General features: G+C 39.2%; 3 protein-coding genes and 1 pseudogene across 19 annotated transcripts in view; 2 read left to right on the top strand and 2 right to left on the bottom strand.

Moving 5' to 3' along the window:
* The window catches only part of NAA50 (N-alpha-acetyltransferase 50, NatE catalytic subunit), a 574,571-nt gene that overhangs the window by 294,914 nt on the left and 256,736 nt on the right, over positions 1-22,921 (top strand). The window lies entirely within an intron of this gene.
* The window catches only part of CCDC191 (coiled-coil domain containing 191), a 101,091-nt gene that overhangs the window by 58,167 nt on the left and 20,003 nt on the right, over positions 1-22,921 (top strand). For 6 of the 17 annotated variants that reach the window (XM_021070332.2, XM_021070333.2, XM_021070339.2 and 3 more), the window contains 4 exons: positions 6,271-6,713; positions 7,757-7,869; positions 9,729-9,811; positions 10,746-10,847. In XM_021070332.2, the coding sequence (XP_020925991.2) occupies positions 6,271-6,713; positions 7,757-7,869; positions 9,729-9,811; positions 10,746-10,847 (741 nt within the window). Of the gene's footprint in view, positions 1-6,270; positions 6,714-7,756; positions 7,884-9,728; positions 9,812-10,745; positions 10,848-19,480; positions 19,611-22,921 lie in introns of all 17 variants that reach the window. The other 11 variants (XM_021070334.2, XM_084991196.1, XM_021070335.2 and 8 more) reach the window with 5 other exon arrangements.
* The window catches only part of GRAMD1C (GRAM domain containing 1C), a 160,471-nt gene continuing 144,566 nt past the window's right edge, over positions 7,017-22,921 (bottom strand). The window contains exon 11 of the transcript XR_014824820.1: positions 7,017-7,178. The gene's annotated coding sequence lies outside the window, so the exon portion shown is untranslated. The remainder of the gene's footprint in view (positions 7,179-22,921) is intronic.
* Positions 15,686-16,300, bottom strand: LOC146397732 (calmodulin pseudogene; annotated as a pseudogene).

Raw genomic sequence — 22,921 nt, forward strand, 5'->3', positions numbered from 1 at the left:
TCTTTCTGATATTTCATTGTTAGTGTAAAGAAATGCAATATTTCTGTACATTAATCTTGTATCCCTCTACCCTGCCAGACTCACTATTTCTAATAGTTTTTGTGTTGAGTCTTTAGCGTTCTCTATTTAGAGAATCATGTCATCTGCAAATAGTGATAGTTTTATCTCTTCTCTTCCAATTTGGATACCTTTTATTTCTTATTGATCATTGTGGCTGGGACTTGCAATACTATGTTGAATAGAAATGGTGAGAGTGGGCATCCTAGTCTCTTGTTCCTGAATTTATCTTTTAGCTTTTCACTGTGGAGTAGTATATTGGCTTTGGGTTTGTTGAAAAGGCTTTTATTATGTTGAGGTATGTTCCCTCTATACCCACTTTGGTGAGAATGTATTTTTCTTATTATTAATAATGTAATCTGTTTTTTTTTTAAATCTTTTTCTGCAATATAACATAAGAATTTTCTATGTCACTAAATCTGCTTCTGCAATAGTAGTTCTCAGCTAAGAGAATACCATAGAGTCAGACCTACTATATCAAAATTTCTGGATGTGGGGCACTGCACTTTTTTTTTTTAAAAGTTCTGCAGGTAAACCTGATGAATAACCCCTGGTTAAGGATTGTCATTCTGTACCATTTTTTTTAGTGGCTGCATAATATTCTATCATGGGCCACAAACTAGAATCTGTGTACCTCCTCTGTTGCTGGACATTCAGTTGTTTCTCATTTGCCACTATTACAAGTAAAGCTTCAGTGAACAAGTCGCTAAGTCTTTTTACATAGCCATAAAACTTTACTTAGGATAAATACCTAAGAACAGAATGCACATTTTAAAGACTTTTTCTAAATTGCCCTTTTATTTATTTATTTATTTATTTGGTCTTTTTGCCATTTCTTGGGCCACTCCTGTGGCATATGGAGGTTCCCAGGCTAGGGGTCCAATCGGAGCTGAGCTGCCAGCCTACACCAGAGCCACAGCAACTCGGAATCCAAGCCACGTCTGTGACCCACACCACAGCTCACGGCAACAACGCCGGATCGTTAACCCACTGAGCAAGGCCAGGGATCGAACCCGCAACCTCATGGTTCCTAGTCGGATTCGTTAACCACTGCGCCACGACGGGAACTCCTAAATTGCCCTTTTAGAAAGGTTATATCAAAGAAATGGCTGTTTTATGGAGTTCCCTTCATGGCTCAGTGGTTAATGAATCCGACTAGGAACCATGAGGTTGCAGGTTTGATCCCTGGCCTCACTCAGTGGCTTAAGGATCTGGCGTTGCCATGAGCTGTGGTGTAGGTCACAGATGCAGCTTGGATCTGGCATTGCTGTGGCTGTGGCTTAGGCTGGAGGCTACAGCTCTGATTTGACCCCTAGCCTGGGAACCTCCATATTCTGTGGGCGCAGCCCTAGAAAAAGACAAAAAAAAAAAAAAAAAAGAAAGAAAGAAAAGAAATGGCTGCTTTCATGTCTGATAACATATTTATCATTTTTGCGAAGTTGAAAGGGAAAATATTTTTCATGTTACTATTGCTTCAATATTTGCATTTTATTACTAGTGATGTTAAACTTTTTTTATATTGGCTGTATATATATTTGAAAATGGGGATAGAAAGATGAACAGTGACTTGTCTCACATGCCCTTTGTCCATTTTTCTGCTTAAATATGTATCATTTTTTAATTATAGGAGCTCTTTATATTTTTAAGAGTATTGATACTTTTATTTTTATTTTTTTTATTTTTTTATTTTCCCAGTGTATAGCAAGGGGGTCAGGTTATCCTTACATGTATACATTGCAATTACAGTTTTTCCCCCACCCTTTGTTCTGTTGCAACATGAGTATCTAGACATAGTTCTCAATGCTATTCAGCAGGATCTCCTTGTAAATCTATTCTAAGTTGTGTCTGATAAACCCAAGCCCCTGATCCCTCCCACTCCCTCCCCCTCCCATCAGGCAACCACAAGTCTCTTCTCTAAGTCCATGATTTACTTTTCTGAGGAGATGTTCATTTGTGCTGGATATTAGATTCCAGTTATAAGTGATATCATATGGTATTTGCCTTTGTCTTTCTGGCTCATTTCACTCAGTATGAGATTCTCTAGTTGCATCCATGTTGCTGCAAATGGCATTATGTCATTCCTTTTTATGGCTGAGTAGTATTCCATTGTGTATATATACCACATCTTCCGAATCCAATCATCTGTCGATGGTCATTTGGATTGTTTCCATGTCCTGGCTATTGTGAATAGTGCTGCAATGAACATGCGGGTGCAAGTGTTTCTTTTAAGTAGAGTTTTGTCCGGATAGATGCCCAAGAGTGGGATTGCGGGGTCATATGGAAGTTCTATGTATAGATTTCTAAGGAATCTCCAAACTGTTCTCCATAGTGGCTGTACCAGTTTACATTCCCACCAACAGTGCAGGAGGGTTCCCTTTTCTCCACAGCCCCTCCAGCACTTGTTATTTGTGGATTTATTAATGATGGCCATTCTGACTGGTGTGAGGTGATATCTCATGGTAGTTTTGATTTGCATATCTCTTATAATCAGCGATGTTGAGCATTTTTTCATGTGTTTGTTGGCCATCTGTATATCTTCTTTGGAGAAATGTCTATTCAGGTCTTTTGCCCATTTTTCCATTGATTGATTGGTTTTTTTGCTGTTGGGTTGTATAAGTTGCTTATATATTCTAGAGATTAAGCCCTTGTCAGTTGCATCATTTGAAACTATTTTCTCCCATTCTGAAAGTTGTCTTTTTGTTTTCTTTTGGGTTTCCTTTGCTGTGCAAAAGCTTTTCAGTTTGATGAGGTCCCATGGGTTTATTTTTGCTCTAATTTCTATTGCTTTGGGAGACTGACCTGAGAAAATACTCATGATGTTGATGTCAGAGAGTGTTTTGCCTATGTTTTCTTCTAGGAGTTTGATGGTGTCCTGTCGTATATTTAAGTCTTTCAGCCATTTGGAGTTTATTTTTGTGCATGGTGTGAGGGTGTGTTCTAGTTTCACTGATGTGCATGCAGCTGTCCAGGTTTCCCAGCAATGCTTGCTGAATAGACTTTCCTTTTCCCATTTTATGTTCTTGCCTCCCTTGTCAAAGATTAATTGACCATAGGTGTCAGGGTTTATTTCCAGATTCTCTATTCTGTTCCATTGGTCTGTCTGTCTGTTTTGATACCAGTACCACACTGTTTTGATGACTATGGCTTTGTAGTATTTCTTGAAGTCTGGGAGAGTTATGCCTCCTGCTTGGTTTTTGTTTCTCAGGATTGCTTTGGCGATTCTGGGTCTTTTGTGGTTCCATATAAATGTTTGGATTGTTTGTTCTAGTTCTGTGAAAAATGTCCTGGGTAATTTGATAGGGATTGCATTGAATCTGTAGATTGCTTTGGGGAGTATGGCCATTTTTACAATATTGATTTTCCCAATCCAGGAACATGGAATATCTTTCCATTTCTTTACATCTTCTTTGATTTCTTTGATTAAAGTTTTATAGTTCTCGGCATATAGGTCCTTTACCTCCTTGGTCAGGTGTATTCCGAGGTATTTGATTTTGTGAGGTACAATTTTAAAAGGTATCGTATTTTTGTATTCCTTTTCTAATGTTTCATTGCTGGTATACGGAAATGCAACTGACTTCTGAATGTTAATCTTATATCCTGCCACTTTGCTGAATTTATTAATCAGTTCAAGGAGTTTTGGGGTTGAGTCCTTAGGGTTTTCTAGGTATAGTATCATGTCATCTGCATACAGTGACAATTTTATCCCTTCTCTTCCTATATGGATGCCTTTTATTTCTTTTGTTTGTCTAATTGCTGTGGCTAAGACTTCCAAAACTATGTTGAAGAGCAGTGGTGAGAGTGGGCAGATACTTTTATTATTATATATTTTACAACTTTTTTTTCATTTTGTTGTTTGTCTTTCTGGTTTATTTATGGTTTTTGGTACTATACACATTTAAGTTTTTATAAAGTCAATCCTGTCAGTTTTTAGTTTCATAACTGTACTTGGCATTACTTTCAGAGAAGGACATCTACCCCCTCAATTCCACCGCGGGCCTCCTGTACTCCTCTATATAATGCTGTTAAGGACATAACTCAGATGTGTGAAGTTAAACTGGGCGCTGGATGGTCCTCAGCCTCACTTTTTATTGTGATTACTGCCAGCAAGTAGGCTGGTCTGCATTTAAGCTTAGTCTCTCAGCAGAGGGGGATCATGAGGATGCTTATTTGGACTTGTGTAACATTTTGGTCCCCTCCCTTAGGCAGTTTATCTACCTTTATGTCAGTTAGGTAATCTTGTTTTTATTGAGACTCAGGAGAATCTTCTTTCTTCATAGCTGTGGGAAACCTCTTCTCTCACGAAGTTCCACTGTTATCTTCAAATAGAAAAATTCAGCAGAAAGTCTTTTGTTACCTGCATAAAACAGAAAAATTACTAATTGTAATATATATACAGTTAGTAATATATATACAGTTTAGACTCAAGAAAAAAGATCTCTGAAATTAACACAAAAGATAGTCACAGTCACAGGAACTCATGTACCATGGACACATATATTATACCTTAAAAAAGTTTTTGAAATTATCAGTCATCTAATAGGTGATTTTCTCTAAGCCAGACCATTCAGTTCTGTTCTATTAAATACATTCAGTACCATTAAGCTTTTCTTTCATTCTCTTATTTTCATTTAAAAAGTTACCAAGATCTAAAAGAAATCTTGTTGGAGTTCCCGTCGTGGCGCAGTGGTTAACGAATCCGACTAGGAACCATGGGGTTGTGGGTTCGGTCCCTGCCCTTGCTCAGTGGGTTAACGATCCGGCGTTGCCATGAGCTGTGGCGTAGGTTGCAGATACGGCTCGGATCCCGAGTTGCTGTGGCTCTGGCATAGGCCGGTGGCTACAGTTCCCATTAGACCCCTAGCCTGGGAACCTCCATATGCCGTGGGTGCAGCCCAAGAAATAGCAAAAAGACAAAAAATAAAAATAAAAAATAAATAAATAAATAAAAGAAATCTTGTTGTGGTACTCTAGGCTTTTATAGTCTTGCTGGGTTAATAATGTGTCATTACCACAAAGTTTAAAAGGGCCTAAAACGTATACCCTGCTTGATGCTCAATTGCTTAAGCAGGTGTTCCCATGAATAAATGTCCACTGACATTTCTGAAATAGAAGGCTATTTTTAAAGTATTTAACATTTCAGAGTTTCCATATTTCATATCTTTCACTTTGGCTAAGTCTATAGAAAATATTTCCATAATCATTAAAAATATCTTTGAGTTCCCAAGTGTGATACTGTGTTAGAGCCAGAAGCTTCTAATATATAAGATAGTTCACAGTGTTTTCCTCCTTATACCATACAAGATGGCAGAATAAAAAACTGATCAGACCTAAGACCATGGAATCAACCATTCTAGAAGAAACATTTAAACTGTGACATTGTTTTAATTTTTAACCAAGATAAGTTTTTCTGAATGAGAATTCTGTTTCTTTCCCCTCTGTGTAGAATTTGTAATTGAGTATGACACTTCAAGCTGTTAAATGAAATTTATATGATAAAGCTTTGAAAACTATTAAGTCGTATGCTGATACAAAATGTTATTAGGTAGCGTTATTCTTATGTAATACAGATATTTGCTCAGTGATCCTGGGCTTGTAAGTATTTCTCCCAAATAGATTGTTTGGGAATAGCTGGAGACTGTATCATTTAATCCAGGCCTTGATCCTGAAATAGACAAAGACTCTGTGATGAATTTATTAGTGGCAAGAAAGACATTAAAAGAATGGTTATTAAAGAGCTGTTATTATTATTGATTTGTAAAGTTACTCCTTAGTTTTAAACATTTTTGAAAAAGATATACGCTTCGCCAATATTTTCAGTTTCCTGCAAAATTCAGGGTCAATTCATGCAGATTAAATTCCTGGAATATGTATCTGGAGAAATCATGCCTAATTCACAAATGAACTATCCAAATTCAATATTTCTAAGGGTACATTCTTCTGATTACAAATATCCTGGCCTTGGCAGTAGCTCATACAATTGTAGCCACCCTCCCACCCAGCTTCTGTGGTGAGCAGCAGTATACATTCTAAGAGTGACTCACAGGGCTAAGGCTGGTGGCCTCTGGGATAGCCAGGCCAGGAGCACAGAGCAGCTCTGGCTGGGAAGAGGGCAGTTGTGCCACTGAACAGAACAATGCTAACAAGGTGGAGTTGGCTCTCCTCAACATAGTCCTTTAAATAGCTGAGCTAGGTAACCTATTTCTTCTCTCTTAGGTGGCTGCCGTGCCCCCTTTGTGGGAAAAGCATCCCCCAGGGAGCAAAGATTATATGCCTAGCCCCCGCCTAAAAAACCCAGCAAAGTGTGTCTTGCAGGTTCCACTCCAGAATGTCCCTTTGGATACATCTGATGATAAGCCACACAAGACCTTAGATCTTGGGCCTTTCCAACAGCCTGGCAACAAGAAGCTCAGAACCAGCAGCCAGAAAGCAGAACCTATTCGCATGGGTTATTTCCACAACCGCCATATCTTCCAGCAACAGCTGATTGAAAAACAGAAAAAAAAGCTTCAGGAACAGCAGAAAACAATCCTGGAGCTGAAGAAAAACCAACAACTGGCAGAGGTTCCACAGGCAGTAGGGCATGGTGATGCACGGAGCTGCCTGCTATCAAACCCTAGAGAAGATGAACAAGAAAGAACCTGCCAGAGGCTTTCAAAGTATGTCCATTTTATAGTACACTTCTTGCACTCTTTATTTGTGGTTTTTCACTTTGTGGTTGAAAGGCTCCTGAACTTTACCCAGACTCCACAATCGCCCTTTTTCTTTTATTGTGCCCTCGTACAGCAAAGAAGCCCCATACATTGTGATTGGTATGTTATTGCTAACAATAGGTAGTTAAGGCAAGTGGCTGCCTATAAGGATCCAGTTAGCATTTGTATTGTGGCTGCCTTTGTCTGAGAAGCTCTGTCACTATACCAGTGAAAGAGAAAAATACTTACTTGCTCTAACTCCATTTCTGGATTTCTTTTTTGTTTGTTTGTTTTTTGGGCCATACCTGTGGCACAAGGAGGTTCCCAGGCTAGGGGTCCAGTCGGGGCTACAGCTACCTGCCTACACCACAGCCACAGCAATGTCAGATCCAAGCCACATCTGCAATATCTGCACCACAGCTCACAGCAATGCTGAATCCTTTAACCCACTGAGCGAGACCAGGAATGGAACTGGCAACTTCACGGTTCCTAGTCGGATTCATTTCCACTGCGCCATGATGGGAACTCCAGTTTCTGGATTTCTGATTATATTTAGGGCTGAGAAGCCAGGTCAGACAATATTAGATCCAAGTGGAGCAACTCTTGGACATGGCCATTTACCTAGCTTCAGTCTGTAGTTGTTTGGGATAAAAGTAAACATGTTTGAGCCTAGAATAAGAGTCTAAATTTCTCGAAAGCCATTTAAGATGGATTTAGACATGCTTGTGACTCAATACGTATGATAAATGATAACATAAGAAGTGAGTGGTACCTGTTGATTTGAAGCCCTGGGATGGGAATCAGAGCACCTGACTCACAACATAGACTCAGGCCAATCACTCAACCTTTCCCTGCCTCATTACACCAATTTATCAAATGGGTATAATAATACATAGTTAAAGAGTAAGGATTAATTAAAGCTTGTAAAATGCTTTGAGCTCCTGAGGTGCAAGGGCTCTGAATGAAGCTGGTGATTGGTCTGAATTCTTTTCCCTTTTTTTTTCTCCCAGTTCTCCTGTTGAATCCCCTGGGACTGAACATGGTAGAAGTGAATCCCGAAATTCTCTTTCTGGACCCAGAAGGAACCCAAGGCAGCTGATGGCACCCCATCCCATACTGAAAGGCAGGGCTGTCTTGGTGGGGCCTTGGTTGTGATTATCTTTCCTCCTGAATGTGCTGGGACTGAATCCTAGCAACTTGGGTTTTGAGACTGGCAGAACCTAGACAAAGTCTAAGATGGGCAAACATATGAGGAATGGATATACCAGGCAGTGCCATGACCTCTTTCCTGCCCCCTTATGCCAAACTTTTTTACTTTTCCAGCCAAAAATAAACAACCCCTGTAATTTGAGATTTGGATTGTAATGTTAAAAGTGGGTCAGTTACACAAATGGAAAAAAAACTCTAAGTAGCTGCTAAGAATAAACACTAATAAAGATCACGTTTCATTTTTCATTAAAATATAATGATCAGTTTATGGCAGTCCACATCATTATATGAGTTGTACCTTGATGATAGACTTTTAGAATGAAATCTACAAACCAGACATTTAAATAACATTTTTGATGTACATAGAAATCATTATTTAAACCAAACAATAACTGTGAGAAGAGAAGCATTCCTTAGAACCCACCTAGTGAATCTGCTAATTGTTTTTACTATGTACTTAGTGATGTACTGAACATGGTTGTGTGTAGTGGTAGGCACTAGGACAATTATATTGTGGTTTGTAAATCTGGTTTTTCACCCATGTAAGATTGCTGCCCTAACAGGAAGTGATGTCACTTCAAAGACTGCCTAAAGTCCATTCCTGTTCATGAAAAAATTAGCAGTCATTGCACTGACTCTCTTTCAAGTCAGCAGTTTATGCCCTCTGTCCACAACTGAGGATGGTCAGGAATTGCCCAGTTTGGTGTCATTATTTCTTAAAAATTATTATTTGATCAGAGTTAGTATATTTTGGAACACTGGGCTACTTTTCAAGTAGTCTTTAATGACTAGCTCAAGAAAAGATAGAAAAGGGACATATTATCACACACTCTGCTTCTCTGGGCTCTCTCACTTTAATCCTCTAGTCTATTTCTGCCTCCTTAAAGACAGTCTCATTCCTGCCATCTGTGGCACCCCCACTATTCTTTTTCCAGCAAAGCAGACACTTAATATCTGTAAGAAATAGCCTGGTGAGTTTTTTCATTTATTAATTCTTGAAACTTGGACTTAAATCTTCTCTGTAACTTAGCACAAGGAGCTAACAGTAACCATTGGCTGACTTAGGCGAGCAGAACCTGATACTCCCCCCACCATGCCCCTCTGTCTTTGAAACCCCAACTGGTGATAGAGTCATATTATCAGGCCATCTTGCACATTTGCTTCTTTTGGATCGATATTTAATAGACTGTCAAGAACAGGAGTCTGACACTCGAATGCGTTCAGATGCCAGTTCTTCAAATGCCTAGTACAATTCCATTTCCTGCCCATCTGGGTATCCAGGCCTTACAACTAGTTTGGAATGTATTCCTCATGACCGCAACTTCATTTTCTCTGTTGTTGTTTACATATACAGATACATGCATAGTGACTTAAGAGAAAGTAGCAAACCTAGTGGGATTTGAGAAGTGATTCTATTCTCAGAGTATTTGTTACATTTAATTAAAGTTTTCGACACTCATTAGAAGAATTATCAAATTAAAATTCTGTTTTCTGGATTTCACATACCAAAAAGTATTAACAAGACAACAAGACACATTGTCTTAAAGATAAATAAGGTCTTTAACCTGTAGGGTGTGTGTGTGTCTGTGGGTGCATATACCTACAATTTCTGTATTTGTTATTTTTATGTAAATTTTATTATGCACACATATATTTGGTATTGGAACAGTCAAAAGAAAACTTTAACACTAAATTTTATTATAAAATTAAACATTTCTTTCACAATGTTCCTTATATTTTTTTTTATATTGGAACTCTGTTACTATTTTCTAGCCATGGAAGAGAGAGCAGTTCAACGAGCTGAACGTAGGCGGATCTTGGCAGAGAGAAAGAAAAAACAAGAAGAAGAGAAATTGGTAATAAATCAAGAATGCAAACTGAGGCAAGAAAAAGGATTTGTATAGGTCTTTATTAAAAAAATGAAATCTAGCTTGTTTAAGGCTGTTAAAGCAATAGAGTAACACCAACTTTGGATGTGGTTTTGTTGCCTCCTGGCCTGAACTCTGCGATACTTTTAGGAAAATAAGGGTAAAAACATCAGCATCATGAGTATAGCATGAAGGAAATGTTATGAAAATGTATGGGAGCTAGTAAATTAGAAGACTTACACATAACCAAGCCTAATGTGTTATGGGTAGATGTCCAACCTGGAAAGTTTACAAAGATGGGTAATTATTACCTTCCAAAGTTTTGGCCTGGAGTGCCAGAAGTAAATTTTGTATCTACTAAGAAAAAATAAACAGTTCTAACAGCTTTGGGATTTTTTTGTTTGTTTTGTTTTGTTTTTGGTGAAATGGAAAAGAAATTTGTCTTATACTGTATATAGTTTGGACCTAGTATTTCTTTCATCTTTTATTTATTAATTTTTTTTTACCACACCTGGACATATGGAAATTCCTAGGCCAGGTATTAAACCTGCACCATAGCAGCAACCTGCCACTGTAGTGACAATGCTGGATACTTAACTTATTGTACCACTGGAAATTCCCAGATTTAGTATTTCATAGGTGAAAATAAGAACTAAAAAGTCATCTCTTTATGATGAAAAGGTAATGGTCTTACTCATACTTAGTCTCAACTTCCTAAATAGAAGAGGATTCTTTGGGAGAAACATTTAAGTTAAACAACTGACTACCTATAGGTCAGGTTTTCTACTTTTAACACAAAGTGCAGGCTTCTTCCAGAGACTGGGTGAGCACTTTAATAGATACTTGACTTTCACCAGCCTAGAAGATCTTATTTCTGAACAAATTGAGGGTTCTGATTTTTACAAATTCTCATCTTGATCAGGCCCAGTTAAAGGCCCAGGAGGAGGAACGTCAGAAGAGGGAGGCAGAAGAAAAGGAGGCTAAGCTTGAGAAGAAACGAGAAGAGAAGAGACTGAAGAAAATGGTTAGTAGTGTCTGGTCAGTCACCTGTCCCTTGAAGCCTGCTGTGGTCCTGTGCACCTTCCCTCCTGAGAACCTCTATCTAGAACAGTCTTCTCTCACCTCCACCCTTTTCTCTATCTTATTGAATGAAAACCTACTCATTCCTCAGATCTTAGCTCCACATGATTAGCCCTTCCTACCTTACCTCACCCTCCTCTCTACCCAGGCTTAGATTAGGCCCCCCTTTTTGGACTTTGAGTATATTTCTTGCAGAGCATTACCAGGGCTTATAATTATGTATCTCTGTCTTGGTTATTTTATTCATTTCTATTCCCCAACTAAGCTGTAATCTCCATAAGAATAAAGAGAGCACTTTGATGTTGCTCACTATTGAACTGACTTGCGGTGCACCTGGCATATCATAGAAGCTCAGAAAAATGTACTGATCGGATGAATAAACAAATGGACAAACAAGTGGACAAATGGAAGAAAATATAGAAGTAAGAGATAAAAATACACACTGGTCAGAGATAATACAGTACAGCATATGCAGTCCTGTGCCTCAAGGACCAAAAGAGATCAGGAGAGTCCTAAAGGGCTAGATCCATAAAGATTTGAAGAAATTAGGGGTATGTTCATAGAAAATGGATTTGAATTAGAAATTGTATTAGTCAGTGTTCTCCAGAGAAACACAACCAATAAGATATATGTATAGGAAAAGATTTATTATGAGGAACTGGCTCACAGGATTATGGAAGTGGGAAGTCCCAGGATCTGCTGAAGGCCCAGGAAAACGCTAGTGATGTAATTCCAGTCCGAGTCCAAAGACCCGAAACCAGGAGAGCCAATGGTATAATTCCCAGTTCAAGGACAGGAGAAAACCACTGTCCCAGCTCAACAGGCAAGCAGGAAGCAAAAAAGGGGGGTGGGCAAATTCCACCCTCTTTTACTTTTTCGTCCTCTTCAGGCCCTCAAAGGATTTGATAATGCCCACCTACATTTGGTAGTGCAATCTACTGCGTCCACAGATTCAAAGGCTAATCTCATCTGGAAACACCCCCACAGGCACAGCCAGACATGTTTAATCTGAGTACTTTGTGGCACGGTCAAGGTGACACATAAAATTAAGATCACAAGTCCATGGCTTATCAACTTGGCACCAATACACATTTCCTTAAACCATACCTAGTCTCCAAGTAACAACAGCAACAAGATCATAATTCTGCCTAATGTAATACAACTACCCTGCGTACAACCACAAATAAACCAATCCCTTCCCAGAAAAGGAGGTAAAGTCCTTGAGTGATTATTCTTCTCCTTGTTATCCCATAACTTAAATGCTATGATGTAAAATTAACATACTTAAATGCCATGACACAAAGTCAGTACATCTTATGTTACATGATGAGGAAATAAGAGAGGAAAGAAAACAAGATATGAATATACAGAACCTATTCATAGCAAAATAAGAAAGAAATGCTTATGACAATTTATGTCTTCATTTCTATAACTGGTCAAGTGGGTATAGCTGGTCTTTATAATTACCTTCTTCCTTCCATTGCCCACTCTACCCTTTGTCTTCAGCAAACATCTCTGCTAGTCATGGGGTGGCCTGAAACTTCATTCCTGAAACAGCCTGGACCATCAGTAGTCTAACATGGATTAGGTTATAGTTTCTTAATCTTAGGACATGGTAATACTAAGATATACCCTAAAGCGTCTCCTGTATTCTAGGTATACTCTTCCTCACCTCCATTGTGGAGTAGTAGTTCAATTCCCCCTTAATAGTCAGAGCCAATCACCCTACCCAGCACTTCCTTCTCTATCAATTGATTCAAAGTCATGTGGAGCCCCAAACGACTAGGTGGGGCATTCCCCTATTTGGAACCAAGACCTCTAGGCCAGAAGAACATAAATTTGTGGGAAAAGGAAGCAAAAATTTGCTAGTGGAGTTCCCGTCATGGCACAGTGGTTAATGAATCCAACTAGGAACCATGAGGTTGCGGGTTCCATCCCTGGCCCTGCTCAGTGGGTTAAGGATCTGGCGTTGCTGTGAACTGTGGTGTAGGTTGCAGACACGGCTCAGATCCCGTGTTGCTGTGGCTCTGGTGTAGGCCAGTGGCTACAGCTCCGATTTGACCCCTAGCCTGGGAACCTCCTTGTGCCACAGGAGCGGCCCTAGAAAAGGCAAAAAGACCAAAAAAAAAAATTTTGCTAGTAATAATGAGTGGTATCACTCCCACTTCTACCCCTTGATTCCTGGACCCCATGAATTCTGGCCGTGGAAGAACAGTACCACATATTGGATGCTGATTCAGAGTACATACAGCCCTCCTGAGAACCTGAACCCAGACCTGCAAGGTATTGGCACCTAGCTGGTACCACAACTGAATCTTCAAAAGACCATTCTACCGTCTGGCAAGACAGTTGCTTCAGGATGGTGGGAGACACGCTTAAGGCCAGTAAATTCCATGCATATGGGCCCATTGTCGTACGTCTTTTGCTGTAAAATGAATTGTGTGATCAGAAGCAGTGCTGTGTGGAAATTGTGATGGTGAATAAGGCATTCTGTAAATCCAGGCGTAGTCTGTAAGTCCATGCCTGGTAGTTTTGGCAGAAACACTGCATGGAGGAAAGGCAAATCCATATCCAGAGTTAAATGTCTGTTCTAATAAGAACAAAACATTGCCCCTTACATGATAGAAACAATCCAGTATAACCAATCTTCCAATAGCTGACTGATCAACCTGGAGAATGGTGCCATACTGGAGACTGTTAGTCTCTTCTGCTGCTGCTGCTTGCACACTGGGCACTCAGCATGGTCACAGCCAGTTGGCCTTGGTGAGTGGAAGTCTGTGTTGCTGAGCCCATGTATACCCTCCATCCCTGCCACCAAGGCCACTTTGTGCATGAACCCACTGGGCAGTGACAGGAGTAGCTTAGGAAAGAGGCTGACTGGTATCCACAGTCATCTTGTCCATGGAGCAAAAGGCATATACAATTCATCCTTTGCTAAACCAGCATAAGAGATATCTAGAAAGAGCTCAGTTACTTCCCTTAAAAACTACATGAGAAGTTGTAAAGGAGCACATCCCCAACATGTATTCCACGTAATCCTTGTAGTTCCTGAGATAACTGAATAATTTTGAGAACATATAAGTTCTGTGGTCAAAAAGTTTGGTAAATGCTGGTTAAAATCAAGTTGTCATTTTTAGCTGACTTCTCAGAACTTTTAACATCCTACCAGGTATTATGAGTCTCTGGAAGAGAGACACAGAGTGCCAGCTAGCCACATACATCTGACCACAGAACCCTTTTTATAGAGACCGAGTAACATCTCATAGAAGAATTTGGGGTTATGCTACCATAAAGTAGTGAGACAATTTTAAAAGTACGCAGTATAAAAAATTTCACTTCGGAGTTCCCGTCGTGGCGCAGTGGTTAACGAACCCGACTAGGAACCATGAGGTTGCGGGTTCGGTCCCTGCCCTTGCTCAGTGGGTTAACGATCCGGCATTGCCGTGAGCTGTGGTGTAGGTTGCAGACGCGGCTCGGATCCCGCCTTGCTGTTGCTCTGGCATAGGCCGGTGGCTACAGCTCTGATTAGACCCCTAGCCTGGGAACCTCCATATGCCGCGGGAGCGGCCCAAGAAATAGCAACAACAACAACAACAACAAAAAGACAAAAAAAAAAAAAAATTTCACCTCATATTTGTTCACCATAGAACGTTAGAGAAATACAAAAAAGATGGGAAAAAAATCTACGAGTTCAGCACTAAGAGGTAACTTACTACTCTTAATATCTTAGAATATCTACTTCTGGAGTTCCGATCATGGCTCAGTGGTTAATGAATCCGACTAGGAACCATGAGGTTGCGGGTTCGATCCCTGCCCTTGCTCAGTGGGTTAACGATCTGGCGTTGCCATGAGCTGTGGTGTAGGTTGCAGACGCGGCTCGGATCCCCGAGTTGCTGTGGCTGTGGCGTAGGCCAGCGGCTACAGCTCCAATTCGACCCCTAGCCTGGGAACCTCCATGTGCCGCAGGAGTGGCCCAAGAAATGGAAGAAGAAGAATATCTACTTCTGTTCATTTATCTCTATGCATCTCTCTTTAAATAGTTATGTTGATAATTTGTAGGTGTAGGTGTATATGGCTTTTAAAGCTGCTTTTTTCATGTAAAGCTTTATCATGAGTTACTTGTCATTCAGAATTCTTTGAAACCTTTTAATTTGTATGTTAAAGGCCATTTTTAAAAAAGCAGCCTTTTTATTATGAAATAATTTCTCTATTCCTCTGTTGATATTGCTTCCAATTTTTGGCAATTATGAATAAAGCTGCTACAAACATTCACATACAGGTTTTTGTTTAGTTGTTTTGGGGGTTTTTTTTGAGTAAATTGTAATTTTTTTATTGGAAAACAAATATACAACTTGGAATGGATTTGAGGCAAATTGTGCCATAAGCAGATTTTCTTTAAGTGGCTAAAACAAAGTTTAAAAAGCAAGTAACAATAAAAGAAAACGTTTCTGGTACAGGACCAGCAGTACAAAAAAATAGTGTACGAGTACCTGAATAAAACACCCATTTTGCAGTAGTGCAGCTTTTAAGTACATATCGTTGACTGTCCATAGTCCACGCAGAATTATAGCTCCACACTTTAGTAACAACATGCTGACAGTTCCTAAAGAAAACTACTTTAAAAAAATGCATAACCCAGATGTTCCCTCATTTGACCACCTCCATCTAAGTTTAGATGTGCAGAAGGGCTTAGATATATCCAGAGTAAACCACATGCCACATGTTACCTGATCCATTTTCTAAAAAAAGGTTTCAGGACAATGAGAGTAAGATAAGAAAACATGGAGGAATCAAGTCCTAGTTACTATGCATGCATTTTTTTTTTTTTTTTTGACAGTGGAGGAAACCTTTTACAGATAAGTTACAAACAACAAAAAGGCAAAGTTTTAAACAATTTTGTATGAGAAATCTAACACATTCTGTACAATGTCTTAATTTTGCTGTCATCATTTTTACAAGCTCTTCATGGTCTACTTGACCATCACCATCACTATCTGCTTCCTTGATCATTTCATCAACCTCTTCATCTGTTAACTTCTCTCCAAGGTTTGTCATCACATGGTGAAGCTCTGCTGCACTAATATAGCTATTGTCATCCTTTTCAAACACATGGAATGCTTCTCTAATTTCTTCTTCACTGTCTGTGTCTTTCATTTTTCTTGCCATCATTGTCAGAAATTCCAGGAAGTCAGTTTCGCCATTACTATCAACATCTACTTCATGAATCATGTCCTGTAACTCTGCTTCTGTGAGATTCTGCCCAAGAGACCTCAGTACAGTTACCAATTCCTTTGTTGTTATAGTTCCATCACCATCCTTGTCAAATAGTGAAAAAGCTTCTTTGAATTCTGCGATCTGCTCTTCAGTCAGTTGGTCAGCCATGCTGCAAGTGCTACCAGTCTCCAGGATGGGATCACACAACCACTCAGCTTGCTCCACTCAAACTCGTTTAGACATTTTGTTGACATATGTTTTAAATTCACTTAGGTAAATACTGAGAAGTGTGATTGCTGGGTAGTGTGCTAAGTCTATGTTTAATTTTATAGGTAACTGCCAAATTCTATTCCAAAGTGGCTATACCATTTTGCATACCCACCAGAAAGTTCCTCTTGTCCCATATCCTTGTCAACAATTGTTGTCTTTTTTTGTTTTTTTCCATTTTAGCCAGTCTAATGTATGTATAGTGAGTGATATCTCATTGTGGCATTTATTTGCACTTTCCAATAACAAATACTGTTAAGCATCTTTTTATTGCTTACTTGCCATTTATATGTCTCCTATGGTGAAGTGTCTATTCAGATCTTTTGCTCATTTTTCAATTGAGTTATTATTGCTGGGTTTTAAGAGTTCTTTATATATTCTGGACCAAGCCCTCTACTAGATTATAAATATCTTTTCCCAGTCTGTGGCTTGTGGGTTTTTTTTTTTTTTTTTGCTTTTTGGCTTTTGTTGTTTTTTTGTTTGTTTGTTTTTTGTTTTGTTTTTGCTTTTCAGGGCTTCAGGTGCAGCATATGGAAGTTCCCAGGCTAGAGGTCAAATCAGAGTTACAGCTGCTGGCCCACACCATAGCCATAGCAATGCAGGATCTGAGCCACATCCGTGACCTACACCACAGCTCATGGCAACGCCAGATACTCAACCCACTGAGCAAGACAAAGGATCAAACCCGCATTCCCACTAGGATACTAGTCAGGTTCGTTACTGCTGAGCCATGACAGGAACTCCTGTGTGGCTTGTATTTTAATTCACTTAACAGTGACATCCACAGAGGAAAAGTTCTAATTTTGTGATGTCCAAGTTACTGATTGTTTTTCTTTCAATGGATATACTCTTAGTGTTGTATCCAAAAAATAATCTCCAAACCCAAGGTCACTTAGATTTTCTCTTAATATTTTCATCAAGATGTTTTATATAGTTTTATGTTTACATTTTAGGTCTCTTGTCTTTTTGGAGATAATTTTTGCGTAAGGTGTAAGGTATATGTCAAGTTTATTTCTTTTTGCATATAGACATCCAGTTCCAGTATCACTTGTTGAGGTTATCTTTTCTCCGTTGAATTACATTTACACTTATGTCACAAATCACTTGACTCTTATTTGTGTGGAACTGTTTCTGGGCTCTATTCTGTTCTGTTGATCTTTATGAGTAGCCCTTTGCCAGTTGTCTTTGATTGCTGTAACTGTATAGTAAATCTTGCAGTCCCACAGTGTGAATTTTCCCACCTTATACTTTTTTTTTAGGATGCTTTGGCTATTCTAGTTTTTTTATCTTTCTTTATAAATTTTAGAACAATCTTGTCAGTGTGTACAAAAAAGCTTGCTATATTTGGAACTGTATTGGGTTGATTGGGATCATATTGAATCTATAGATCAAAATAGGAGAATTGACATTTTAACATTGAGTCTTTAATCTATGAATGTGGTATATCTACATTTATTTAGATCTTTGACTCATGTGAGTATTTTATAGTTTTCCACATATGTTATATATATATTTTGTTAGATTTATACCTAAGTACTTCTTTTTTTTTTTCTTTTTTTTTTTTTTTTTTGTCTTTTTGCCTTTTCTAGGGCCGCTCATGCGGCATATGGAGGTTCCCAGGCTAGGAGTGCAATAGGAGCTGTAGCCACCGGCCTATGCCAGAGCCACAGCAAGGCGGGATCCGAGCCGAATCTGTGACCTACACCACAGCTCATGGCAATGCTGGATCTTTAACCCACTGAGCAAGGCCAGGGATCAAACCTGCAACCTAATGGTTCCTAGTCGGATTTGTTAACCACTGCGCCATGACGGGAACTCCCCTAAGTACTTCTTATTGTGGTGCTATTTGCAAGTGACATCTTTTATTTTTATTTTTTGGCCACCCCTATGGCATATGGAACCAGGACCACAGACCCACACCACAGCAGTAAACTGAGCCACAGCATTGACAACACCATATCCTTAGCCTACTAGGCCACCATGGAACTCCTAAATAACATCTTTTTAAAATTTCAGAGTCAATTTATTCATTGCTAGTAGGTAGGAACACAGTTCATCTTTGTATGTTAAACTTGTATCCTGCAACCTTCCTAAACTCACTTATTAGTTCTCAGAGGGTTTTTTTGATAGATTTTGGGGGATTTTCTACAGAGAGCATCATATTGTCTCAAATAAAGGCAGTCTTATTTCTTCCTTTCCAATCTGCATGCGTTTTCTTTCCTTTTTTTTTTTTTTTTTTTTTTTTTTGCCTTATTGCACTACCTAGGACTTGCAGTGCAAAGTTGAATAGTAGTGAAAAAATACTTCCTTGCCTTAGTCCAGATCTCAGGAGGAAGATTGAGTGTCTAGCCATTATTGTCATATTTGTCATATATTTTACTTTTATATACACTATAAACCACCTATCACCTCTTATTGCTTACAGTTATATTTTAGTGTAGTTAAAAATGAGCTGAAAGGAGTTCCCGTCGTGGCGCAGTGGTTAACAAATCCGACTAGGAACCATGAGGTTGCAGGTTCGGTCCCTGCCCTTGCTCAGTGGGTTAACGATCCAGCGTTGCCATGAGCTGTGGTGTAGATTGCAGACACAGCTCGGATCCTGCGTTGCTGTGGCTCTGGCGTAGGCCAGTGGCTACAGCTCCAATTCAACCCCTAGCCTGGGAACTTCCATATGCCGCGAGAGCGGCCCAAAGAAATAGCAAAAAAAGACAAAAAAAAAAAAAAAAAAAAAAAAAAAAGAAGAGCTGAAAATTATATTTTGCCTTTATTTCTTCCATCTCTGATGTTCTTTCTTTGTGTAGGTCTAAGTTTTTAACCTATGTCATATTCCTTCTGCCCAAAGAATGTCCTTTAACATTTCTTATAGGGTTGGTCTACTGATAGTGAATTCCCTTGCTTTTTTTTGTTTGTTTGTTTGAGAATTCTTTATTTCTCCTTCACTTTTGAAGGATATTATCGCAAGACATAGAATACTGGGTTTACAAGGTTTTTTTGTTTTTTTTTTTCCCCAGTACTTTAAAAATGTCACTTTTTTGTTCTTGCCTGTCTAGTTTCTGGGAAGGAGTTTGCTTTAATTCTTCTTTTTTCTCTTTGTAGGTGTTGTAGTCTGCTTGGGTTGCCATTACAAAATGCCACAAAGCAGGTGGCTTTAACAACAGAAATTAGTTTTCTGACAGTCCAAGAAGCTGTATGTCCAAGATCAAGGTGCCAGCATGATTGGTTTCTGGTGAGAGCTCTCTTCCTGGTGTGTAGAAGGCCACCTTCTCACTTTATTGTCCCATATCCTTTCCTCAGTGCATGTACACAGAGGGGGAGAGAGACAGTATGTGAGCTCTCTGGTGTCTCTTCTTTGAAGAACATGAATCCCACCCTTAGGACCTCATTTTACCTTAATTACTTCTTTAGAGGTCCCCATATCCAAATACAGCCACAGTGGGGCAAGGGGTGATGGTGGTTAGGACTTCAACATATGAATCTGGAGAGGAACACAAACATTAAGTCCATAATAGTAGCTAAGATCGGTTTCCCCCCAGATGCCTTCAGGTTTTTTCTGTCTTTGGTTTTTAGCAATTTGAATATGGTATGTCTTGGTTTGCTTTGTTTACCTGCTTGGTGGATTCTGTTTCTTATGTATGTGGCTTTGTGGCTATCTGTAATTTTAGGACTTGTTTACCCATTACTCAGATATTTTACCTGCTCTATTTTTTTCTTCTCCCTCTGGGATTCCAGTTATGCTTATATATTATATTGTGTGATGTTGTTCCACAGCTCCTGGATGTTTTGTGTTTTGTTTGTTTTTCACTCTTTCTTTTTTCTTGTCACTTTAATTTCTGTTGCCCTAACTTCACGTTACCTGATTCTTTGCTTAGCTTTGTCATGTCTGGTGATAAGCTCATTGAGGGCCCTCTTCATTTCTGTTACCATGTGTTTTTGATTTCTAGCATCTTCATTTGAATGTTAATTATAGTTTCCATATTTCTGCTAAAATTACCTTCTGATCATGAATGATGCCTACCTTTGCCATTAGAACCTTTAATATTACAAGTTATTTAAAATTTCTGATGTTTCCAACATCTCTGTCATGTTTGAGTCTTGTTCTAATGATTGCTTTATCTTCTCAGACTAGATTTCTTATCTTTTGATATGTCTGATTTTTTTTTGTTATTGAAAGTCAGACATATTGTACAGGGCAATAGAAACTGAGATAAATGGGCCTTTGGTATGGAGATTTGTGTTAATCTAGCCAGTAGCTGGGCTATGTTTGAAGTTTGTTGTTGCTGTGGTTACCACTGTTAAGCTTTGTTGTTGCTATGGGAAAGTATAGACTTCAGTTTTCACTAGTGACTCTTTTTGTTTCCTCTTTTGGCTTTAGGTCTTCCCTTTGTGCTATTCCCCAGAGAGAGAATGTCTCTTGCAGTTCTCCTAGCTGTACTCCACTGTTATTACTAGAGGTTTGTTAGTGTAGTGGAGTGGTGTGAATGAGGGGCACATTCTCTAACATTCTGATCAAGCCTCACTCTTTGGAGTACACAGTATTTGCATTCAGAAGAATTTCAGAATTCAACTCTAGGGATAGAGCTTCTTCCTGGCCCTCTGTTCCCCTCTTTCTGTATCCACTGTCTCAGACTGTACTCTATGAGGTTCCTCCTTTACTTAGGTGAGATAGGGAGGCTAGTTTGGATGGTTCCCCTTCCCAGGTGCAGTGGCATTACACTAGTGCCTTGAAGTGGTGCTGCTTGCAGATGAAGCCAGGGAGAAGAGCTGGGCAGATTTTGCAGTGGTTGCTATTTCTCTCCTCCAGCCAGAACTATGGTGGGAACTTTATCTGGATTCTCCCTGATCCTCTCTGCGAAAGTCTGGTGGAGTTCCTAAAGCAAAAAGATAGGAACCTCCCTATGACTCTGACACCCCACTCCACCCTGCCCCAGGAGCTTTACCCTTCTCATGCTGGCTTACCCTTGGCCTCTAGCAATTCACCAACATTTCTAGCTTAAACATCTTATTGGCTCATGGTATAGGGGGGCTTCTGCCTTAGGTAAACAAATACTTGGGTGTTGTGTCTTTCTACAGGTGCCTGTCTCCAGATTTAAGGATGGCTTCAGTTTTCTGGTTCATAAAAAGTCATTACTTTGCTATCTGACTAGCATTTTTCTTGCTGGAAACAAACTGCTTATACTGACCAAGAAAGTTGAGAAATACATTACTGGCCAATAGGTTGTTCTGTTTCTCTCACTATACCAAGCCCAAATCTTTTCTTTTTTAGGAAAAGTAAAATGTAACTTCAGTCTACAATAATAGACAAAAGGATTTTGTCACATAAGCTAGTTTCCATTTAGTAAATCAACTCTTTATAGCTGTCTCAGTTGAGCTGAATGCATTTATAGACTGGCTGTGTTTGAACTTTCTTTGGGAGAAGATTACTGCACTTGGCAGTTGTCTCCTTTTGCTTCTGGGCAAAAATGCTCTGCACAGTATGTTTCTCTATCCAGTATACCATGTGGTCATATTCCTTTTGATACATTGTTTTCTGCACAAGTGATTCTTTACCTCCCTGTACACTTTATATAGCCATTACCAGCAAGCAACCTCCAAGGCCATAGCAGTGTTATTCCTCTGAACATCAAAAAAAAAAAAAAAAAAAAAAAAAAGAATGACACTGCAGTTCTTGTTGTGGCTTAGCAGATTAAGGACCTGACGTTGTCTCCATGAGCATGAAGATTCAATTCCTGGAGTCACTTAGTGGGTGAAGGACCTGGTGTTGCTGCAAGTTGTGGCAGAGGCTGGCAGCCACAGCTCCAATTCAAACCCTAGCCCGGGAACTCCCACATACAGGTGTGGTTGTAAAAAGGAAAAAATAATAATAATGACACTTCTGAATAAGTGCCTGCTAGGACTTGTCCAAATCCGTTGGATCCTGGATGTGTTTGATGGAAGCTTACTTCATATCTTCTAGTTGGACAGTTTTTGCTCATTAAGTTTACCAGCAAATTGTCTAACAGAGGTACCGTACTTTCTAATTGTATAGATGACCAACCCTACTGTTGGTATAGCAGAGAAGGTCACTAGGGAAATCAGTTATATCTTTGGATATAAAACATAAGATAAATCCTGTGACACCAGTTCAGGATGCAGAATTGGAATAATTCCTCAGGGATAAACCCATGACAAATTGGTTCTCTGTATTCAGGAATAAGTGGTTCTCTCTTTGTCTTAAATTTTTGAAAATTTAATTATAAAAGTGTCTTGATGTGTGTCTCTTTAGATCCATCTTATTTGGTACTTTGGGGGCCTTCTGTCTGGATATCTGTTTCTTTCTCCAGTTTAGGGAAGTTTTCAGCCAATTTCTTTGAATAAGTTTTCTGCTACTCTCTCTCCTCTCTTTCTAGGACTCCTATAGTATGTATATTCTCTCTTTGATTGTATCCCATTAGTCCCTTAAGCTATCTTTACTCTTTCTCAATCTTCTTTTTGTTCCTCTGATTGGATGAATTCTACTGCTCTGCCTACAAGTTGGTTGATCTTTTTTCTTGATCTAGC

The sequence above is a fragment of the Sus scrofa genome, chromosome 13 (genome assembly GCF_054392235.1).
Source record: "Sus scrofa isolate SSC_HxYL_T2T_F1_AM1 chromosome 13, Sscrofa_HxYL_maternal_Yorkshire_Landrace_v2.0, whole genome shotgun sequence".
NCBI classification, from domain to species: domain Eukaryota; kingdom Metazoa; phylum Chordata; class Mammalia; order Artiodactyla; family Suidae; genus Sus; species Sus scrofa.